The following is an 8,898-nucleotide window of genomic DNA, read 5'->3' as shown; positions in this document are numbered from 1 at the left end:
TGACCGATGGCATTGAAATTGGTTGTGCGTGGGCCCAATTAGATCCAAGTTGGTGGTTTAAAAATTTTAGAGCTCATTTATTTTACATTTTTAGCAACAATTATTTTTTTCAACAACCCCAATAACAGATTTTGGCGGAAAAAATTTAGTAATTTCTTGAAGTTGCTCTCATCCCCAACATAGTAATCATCAAGCTCAAATATGAACATTGGTCAGTTCTTACCTTGGCTTTTTTTTTACCAACACTAAGGGGCTAGTTTGAGAGTCAGAAAACTGGAGGAAATTTGAGGTCTAAAATCTCCTTATTTAATTGAATAAGAAGGAAATTTTAGCTTCTCTAATCCTTTGCAAAAAAAAAACGAGGTATGCTCCGATATCTCTCTATTCAAAGCTTCAATCCAACCGTAAAAAGGGACCAATTTTTGCTCCCGTTTCGTAAGTCTTCCGTAAGAATGATCTCTCTTGAATGGACAAACAAAAACTCGTGAAATTTCATGGATCGTTGTAGAATTCAAATCCACATCCGCATGTTAGAAAATGAACCAAATCTCTGAACTTTTAGACCACTGCAGATCCGTTTCCGTTGTCACTTTGTCAGTATATCATTATATTGTTCATGAAGCCAAACCTTCTTTGGCCAGGCTTCACTGCTCAGCTCATCACCATGCATGAGATCCTAAGCGAGTTCGTCAAGCTATGGAAATGTGCTTCTTCTTGGTGTTCACGACCCTCGCCACCAAGGGGCTCCTCACGCGGTGCCTGCCGCGTCCGTCCGACCACACCAGCCGGCCAAACACGTACTCCCCCGGCAGGAAGAACCCTTCCCTGGCCCTGAACGTGACGGTGAACTGCTTCTCCTCCCCCGCCGCGGCGAACTCGAGCCGCCTTGGCCGCACGTCCACCGCCACGCCTCGCGGCTCGTGGACCTTCGCGTCGTACGTGGCGCCACCGGGGCCGACGTTCCTCACCCTCCTCGTCACGGTGTGCGCGCCGCCGGTGGGGGACAGGTGCGGCACTGCGACTGACGGGTAGTTGAGGTCCTCCGGCCTCAGGCGGGCTGGGCAGGCGTGGACCTCGTGGCCGTCGCCGGCGCCGGCCATGAACGTGGCGATCACCGAGGAGTTGTAGCCCAGCGCGCAGAGGAAGCTGAGGTAGTCCGTGGTGTTGGCGTCGTAGACAAGGCCCGGGTCGGCGGCGCGGTTGGGCTGCACGTGCCCCGCGCCGTAGCCGAACGGCGTCGCGCGGAGGAAGGACGAGTTGCTCATCGGCTTCCTCATGTTGTCCTGCACCCTGGCTGGCAAGACGTGAACGGACGATTTAGGAGGGTGGCAATGTGCAGCGTGCTTGCACTGGCACCGCACGTACCGGTTGTCATGATCGCCGACTTGATCGCGGCAGGGCTCCAGTCAGGATGGACGGCCTTGAGGAGTCCGGCGATGCCGGCGACGTGCGGGCACGACATGGAGGTGCCGGACTCGGCGTTAAAGAGGACACGGCGGTCGTCGAAGGCGAGCCCGGTCGGTCCCGCCTCCCCGGTGAACGCCGCCAGGATACTGACCCCTGGCGCGGTGATATCAGGCTGCCGGCAAGAAAACACGCAGATACAGACATACAGTTAGGATCGGAGGGAAGCTGTAGATCAGTAGATGTAACGCTTGGCGATTGATCACTCGCAAATAAATGAATAATAATGTTTGTACCTTGAGGATCTCAGGCGTGACGGTGTTGGGGCCCTGCGACGAGAAGGCGGCCATGAACGGCGCAGGCTTCGCGTCCAGCGCGGTGTACGGGACGGTGATGTAGCCGGATGCCAACCTGCACGACAGAACGGGGGGAGTTCTCACATTAAGCCAAAATGAGCAAATGGGCCATCAAAAAGGGGCTCGGGCATTAGCCTAAATAAAATGGGTAAAATGGACAGTTCAAAATAAAAAAAGGGTCTAAGAGCAACTCCAACCGTTTAGGTATAAATCCTAGCTAAATTTAGAATCTTGAGAGCTGTAAAAAAAGATATACAAGTTCCTATGAATATGTGTATCCAACAAACTCTCGAATTTTAAATGATGACCAGTCAAATCTGAACAAATCAATCCATATTACTCCCTTTTTGGCGCATGAATTTTCACAGCTGAACTGATCGTTCTTGCGTCCTCGTTCGTTCCCACAATCCCACTCTATTTCGTTCCGTCTACAACCATATACGGCCGACACATGTGTCAGTCCGTTCGTTCCCAGCCGTTCCCAGCACCATGGCAACGTGATGCCTTAAACGACGTCTTGGACGACGTGACGCCTAGTGGCTGGTGCTGTGCACATACAGTCTCGTAGGTGAGCTGGAGGGCGCAATGGAAGGAAATGCCGAGCCGTTCGGCCTGGGCAAATATGCCTAGCAAGGGAGATAATATGCCGAGCAAGATGGATAAGGAAGCAGATATTGATTCTGTTGGATGCGGTTCAAACCAGGTTTTCCTTTTTTTTACCGATTCAAGGCATTTTATAAAGGCTGTTGGAGTTGGCTCTAAGACATTATACCGAAAATGGACAAATGGACAATAAAAAAAAGAAGTGTTGACAAAAAGATCATCCAAAAATGAGAGAAAAGAAAATGGATCGTAAAAACGAAAAAATGTTAAAAAAATACCGTCCAATGAGATAAAATAAGGTCTCCTTTGGCACAGCTCCTAGAGACGATTCTCTATTGAATCTAACAAGAGTTCTATCAAACAGTTTTTTAGAGAAAAAATGATTATGTGCTGATTCAAGTGGTTCTCTATAATAAACTGATGAACTAAAAGACTAGAAGCTGAAAAAGCAGGTTCTTTGATTCGGTGAAATGATGATCCTCTATTGTGATTTTAATAGTTTACACTAAATAATCAAAGAGAAACATTCTCTATTGAATCTAACAGGACTTCTATCAAACAGTTTTTTTAGAGAAAAATGATTATGTGCTGATTCAATTGGTTCTCTATAATAAACTGATGAACTAATAAAAGACTGGAAGCTGAAAAAAGTAGCTTCTTCTGAATCGGTGAAATGATCCTCTACTGTGATTTTAATAGTTTATGGGGCTGTTTGGTTCAGCTTTTTTCTGACCAGCTTTTCTGAGAATTTGGCTGTAGGGAGAATCTAGCTGTGTAGAGAATCTAAATATTATTAGGATTACGTGCGAAGGAAGATAAACTTGTCCATATGACTCAGGATCTAGAAAGTGATGGATTACTACTCTTGCAACAACTCAACCGATTATGTGTTTATGTTGATTTTAAATAGTTTCTACCTAAACGAATTTTATAAAAGCTGGCTAAAAAGTTGAGCGTTTGATTCAGCTTCTAGCGGCTAGAAGCCCCAAGAAGTTGAACCAAACAGGGCATATGTATGGTCCTAAAATGCAGTGCGATGAAGATCAGAGGTTTACAGAAAATACCATCTAAAATTTTAAAAAATTGGCCCATGCAGGTCTCGAACCTGCGACCTTCGCGTTATTAGCACGACGCTCTAACCAACTGAGCTAATAGGCCAGTTGGTTAGAATGTGAATAACAATTATATCTGTAAACAAACCTTGTAGCTTTCAGGTAGGCCAAAAGCGTAACTCCATCAGCGTAGGTGATGTGCGTGGCAGGGAGAACGTGTGCGTCGGCGATGACCTCGTTCCCGCTAGCCTCATCGTTCGCCAGCACCATGCCAGCTCCGCCAGCCCGGTGAACCGCCTCACCTTTCTCCACTCGTGCGTTCTTCCCACGGACGCACACGACTATCTTCCCTTTGACCTTCGCCTTGTCCAGTGACCCCCCGATGCACAACTTCCTGCGGAAAAAAGTAGGTGAATTTTCAGACGATCTCAATTCAGCACCAGTTTGCAGGTTTCAGTACGTCTGGAACGCTCATGCTTACGCTTGCGTTACTGTTGCATTGGCTCCCTTTGCTTCTTCTGAGCTGATCAGCTGGTAGTACTTGTTGGCAGGAAGGCGGGTCCGCGAGAGACTTTGTCCCTGCCAAAACAAAAGTTTGGAATTTTTTTGGTCAGATATAAGTCTTGGAAGCAAGCAATACAAGTCTGAAGGATGTATCGAACTACTGATAACTGATAAGCACTGGGCCACTGGCTGCTACTGACTTTGATCCGCTTGTTGTTGTCGAGGACCAGGTACGCGGGGAACTCCCTGTCCATGGTGCTCGCGCCCACGGTGAGCAGCCACGGCGCGGTGTTGGACACGGTGCCGGCGCCGGGCCCGGAGTTGCCGGCCGAGCAGACGACGGTGACGCCGTGCCTGGCGGCGTGGAACGACCCGATGGCGAGGCCGTCGCGGAAGTAGTCGGCGGGCGAGCCGCCCAGGGACACGGAGAGCACGTGCACCCCGTCGTGGATGGCGGCGTCGAACGCCGCGATGATGTCGGCGTCGAAGCACTCGCTGCCGTTCACGGGGCGCCAGCACACCTTGTACGCGGCGGCGTGCGCCGCTGGGGCCCCGCCCTTGGCCGTGCCGTTGCCGTAGCCGAAGAGGTTGGCCCCCGGGACGAGCCGCCCCGCCGCCGTGGACAGCGTGTGCGTGCCGTGCCCGTCCGTGTCCCGCGTGCTCGCCGGGTTCACCTCCTGCTGCTGCTGCCGCCGCCCCACCGTCGCCAGGTACCCCTTGTTGAAGAACCGCGCGCCGATCAGCTTCCTGCAGGCCGGCCGGGGAAATGCGTTATATTAAAAGAGCACGGCGATCGATTTCTGCGTCTCGAAAGTGCGATCTGTGCATGACTGACTAGTACTCCCCAAGCATAAACAACCGCGGTGCTTGAGGCTAATGGCCGTGTCAGCGTCTCAGACATATCGATCTTGCTGCGCGCGCCCATTATTTTTTTTTGTTTGCAGAAGAGCATCAGAGCGATAAGAATGAATGGTCAGGTCCACTGATGCATAAACACTGAGCTCTGATGAGAGTTCTCTCATGGCCGACCCGCAGCTAGCTCAGCTCATCAGGTTTTGGCAGAGAGTGCACTATAGATTGTCGAGCTAGCTGGTGCTGCTACTGCTTCACCGCATAATAATCACAAAAGAGACTCTGCTCTCGTGCAGTAACCATGAATGGGCCCGCATCAGCTACGTCCTAACTAGAACACATTTTCATGGCTTCGTGCGTGCGTGGATCACCCCGTCCCCTCGGAGTTTTTTCGAAGATAACTGGCCGCGGTGCCTGAGCCTGACTGCGGCTTGTCCATACCTGCTGAAACCGTGGGAGTGGCGGCGTGGCGCTGTGCTGTGTGCTGTGCCTGTGCAGCACTGATGAGCCACTCAAACAGTCAAACTAGACGCGCAGGACAAGGCGACGTTTTGGCACGAAGCGAGCACGACCCCCGAGAGGAAAAGGGCGAGATCAGATCGTCCAGTCATGTGTGTAATCATAGGGAAGCGCACGGCAAAGAGGCCGAAATCTTTGTAGGGTTGGAGCGGCGAGTGGAGTGGAGGCAGCAGCGATCGGGGCCCCCCCTCCTAATGTTTGCGGAATCATGACAGCAATCTGTGTGGTCTGGTGGCAACATGCGTGGCTCGCAGGGCTACACGTACGCCTATACATCGTTGCTTTCAGTGGATTATATTAAGCAATCAGCTGCTGGCTTATTTTCAGATTTTTGTTTCACTGACACATGGTTTATAGTAAAATTGCATGAGTGAGTGAGAGAGTACATCTAAAGAGCCAACTAGCTAGGGCGTTGCCCCTTGCTTCTGATGAGTACTTGTTGTAAGCGAGTTTGGTAAGCCTGTTCCCTGTTGGAGTTGAATAGAGGCAGCTCGCATAGCCAAGACTATACAAAAGTCTCTGACACTGACGCGGTTCTTTTGTCGCCTAGTGTTTAGTTTAGGCTCTGCAACGCACGCCGTGCTCTACCAAACACGAATCAAAGACAAAAAAAAAAGGAGGGCCGAGAGACACTGTCATATATAGCCAAGCCGCACGGGCTCAAGAAACACGACGAGCACAGAAGCAACCTCCACAAGGATAATGGCGTGGATGTTTGTTTACTACTCTGGGTAGCATCTAGCCACACACAGGTTAATGGAGCGCACGGCGGCCGAGACCCACCCGAGGCAGCACAGCACACACTGCAGAGCTGAGCTCCGCACCTCCACGGACGGCATGTAGTATGGGTGATGCGGTGCGAACGAAGCAAAGCAATGCAGCGAGCGTGGGGAGGGGGTGTGAGTGAGACAGACCTGTTGCAGCGAACCTGCGCGTCGTCAGAGGCCTGCTGGTCCTGGCAGATTCCCCGCCACCCGGGCGGCGCCGGGCCCATGCCGTCGTCCCTGAAGCTGCCGGCCTCCGGCCACACACCTGCGCAAGAGCACGAGCACAGAGCACTTGGTTTAAATTAAATCGTCTCCTCGCACGCGCGGGCATGGCCCGCCCCGCGAGTACTGTAATCCCGCGCGCGGCAGGCGGCAGCCGGGTGTGTGGGGACAATGAGGCGACGGACGGGCAGAGGCAGAGCGTGCGAGGGGAGCCGGAGCAGCCAGGCCGGGGGATCGGACTTGACTTCACATGCGGGATTCCCTGCCGGCTGCCGCCACCGTGCGTGCCCGTGGCGGCCCACGTACGTCCACGGTCTCTGCGCGCCCGGCTGGCGACTGCGGCAGCCGGCAGCCGCGCGCAGATGCGGAAAAGCCCTTTTCCATGCTTTGAACACCGTACTACGTGTGCTCGTACCCTTTGCCACGACCACGGGTACGTGCTGCTTCTGACGTGCTAGTACCACACATGAATTTCGTTTGCAAAACGGTAATAAATGACAAGTAGTAGGTACACTGTAGTAATAAGGAATTGATTTTTATTTTGTTGCTCTAAAAAAAAATGAATTAGTAGCTAATCTAGTGCCACCATGTTGGTTTCCGTTTGTCGTTGCTCAGTCCGATCTACTGCCTCTCCTCCTACACACTACAGTAAAATCCAAGCAACAATTCCCTCCCCCCAGGGGGAAAAAAAGAACTGTCGGAAAGCCATGAAAGCCGCGGGCGGCGAAGCGGACGCTGGCTGCTGGCAGCAGCAGTTCCCACGGGAGCGGAACGGACGCTTGCGCTCGGCTCTGATCTCCGCTCCACTCCACTCCAACTCCCCACCGGCAGAAAAACAAAACACATCGCGAAACGAAAGCTAGCAAAGCCCAACGTCTGCGTCTGCCCAGATTCTGATTGCACCTGCTGCCGCCTCTGTGCGCGCCTCACAAGCCAACAGAACCAAAGAAGCCTCGCAGTCGCAGCAGCAGCAGCTGCTGCACTAGCTCCTCCTCCTCCGGCTTGTTACACGGTCTGGCCTGACCTTGTGTCGATGAGCTGGCGCCGCGCGGCATGATTTGGACTGGTTTTTTGGTCTTTACCAACAGTCCAACAACACATTCATCTGTCTAAGCGTGGAGCTGAAGCTATGATTGTCTGCAAGTGTTCTAGCACGAATATATCTAGTGGTCTATATTAGCTCAGTGGCTCAGGCTCTAATCGCGGCAGTATGCCAGTAGTCCAGTACCCAGGTGACAAAGCTGAAGAAGAGACCACGAGCACGAAGGTGAGCGTTGTTACCGGTGTCGAGGTTGCCGATGACGACGCCCTCGCCGAACCTCGCCTTGGCCCAGATGGAGCCGGGCCTCACCCGGCCACCTTCCTCCTCCATCCCAAGGAACTCCCACGATCGCGTTGTGTGCAGCGGGTGGCCTCGGTTCGGGAACACCGACACGACGCGCGGATGCCCTGCCATCCATTAACGCGGGAGAATAGCTAGTCACAGTCAACAGCAGAGAGAACGGCAGAGCTATAGCTAGCTAGGAGACGACGGCAAGAGAAGAGACATCGGAGACATGAGCCAGCTAGCCCACACGCACGTACTCGAGACCTCCGCCGCCTCGTCCTCCTCCAGCGTCGCGGCGAAGCCGTTGATGTAGCGGGTGTACGAGTAGAAGATGGCGTCCCTGGCCCGGGCCTCGCTGCGCAGGACGGAGCCCAGGAGCGCGCGGTGCGAGCTCCTGGCGCGCGCCCTGCAGGACGCCAGCGCCGCGCCCGCGCGGCCGTGCGCGTGGCCGCCGAGGTAGACGACGTACGACTGCGAGAGAGATAGAGAGAGACAGCGGAGCGGAGAGCAGCCAGCCTTCCGTCAGCGGCAAACAGAGATGGCACCCAAAAGAGAGCGAGCGGCGAGTCAAAGCCCCGGAACAGTGAGTTACTCTCTACTCGCCTTTTTGGTAGCTGAGGCCGGCCGCTGCTGCAGAGCACAAGCGAGCAGCAGAGCGATGGACAGAAGAGCGCGGAGATTTCTCGGACGAGCTGGATAGCGCATCTTCTTGTGCTGATGCTCGGACTCACAGCTTGGAGCGGCGATGGAGTGAGCAGCTTCGACGACGCTGGTGCCCGGTGGTGGTGGTGCAGGGTGGATGTTCTTGCTTCGGCACTGTTGGTATTATATAGGCAGCTGCAGCTCCCAAGGATGGGTGGCAATGGCATGACACGGCATGGGGGTGAGTCTTGTCCTAACAAAAAGTAGTGGGAGCTTCCCGAAAAGGCCCTTTTATGGTGAGCAAAGACGAACGCCTTTCCGTTATCCCCCCACCCCCCTCTCTGGGCCGAGATTACGCTGATTAAAGGGAAACCTATGCGGAGATCTTCAGCTGGAGAGGTGATGGTGTCGTCGAACTCGGGCGAACTGCGAAACACGAGGGCCACCGGCTCTTTTCAGATATTTTAGTACTGTTTGTGCGGACTGACGGAGCTTGTTGGCTTGTCACTTGTGGCTTTTGTTGTTCCAATCTCGAATGATGACTGCGCGTTTATCAGGCGACGAAACATGTGAAGAGAGACTGCGTGTGCTGTTGTGATTCAGGACTGCAAAGAGCAAATTAATTGTGTGTTTGGTTTGAGGTCAAAGTA

The 8,898-nt window shown here is 53.1% G+C and overlaps 1 protein-coding gene and 1 non-coding gene across 2 annotated transcripts; both read right to left on the bottom strand.

Annotated features, from left to right (window-relative positions):
• Positions 1 to 506: 506 nt before the first annotated feature.
• LOC100192953 (uncharacterized) lies at positions 507 to 8,494 on the bottom strand. The gene is made up of 10 exons (NM_001358510.1): positions 8,210 to 8,494; positions 7,864 to 8,077; positions 7,561 to 7,728; positions 6,205 to 6,322; positions 4,120 to 4,666; positions 3,897 to 3,994; positions 3,564 to 3,809; positions 1,701 to 1,815; positions 1,366 to 1,579; positions 507 to 1,294 (listed from the first exon to the last, which is right to left on the bottom strand). Exons 1-10 carry the CDS (start codon positions 8,309 to 8,311, stop codon positions 690 to 692), a joined length of 2,427 nt encoding a protein of 808 aa, NP_001345439.1. The 5' UTR covers positions 8,312 to 8,494; the 3' UTR covers positions 507 to 689.
• On the bottom strand, positions 3,448 to 3,521 carry TRNAI-AAU (transfer RNA isoleucine (anticodon AAU)). Its single transcript has one exon. It is a non-coding gene; the product is annotated as a tRNA-Ile (tRNA).
• Positions 8,495 to 8,898: the final 404 nt, after the last annotated feature.

Source organism: Zea mays, chromosome 7 (genome assembly GCF_902167145.1).
Source record: "Zea mays cultivar B73 chromosome 7, Zm-B73-REFERENCE-NAM-5.0, whole genome shotgun sequence".
Taxonomy (NCBI): Eukaryota; Viridiplantae; Streptophyta; class Magnoliopsida; order Poales; family Poaceae; genus Zea; species Zea mays.
The sequence above is the reverse complement of the archived record's forward strand: the minus strand, read 5'-3'. Positions and strand labels throughout refer to the sequence as shown.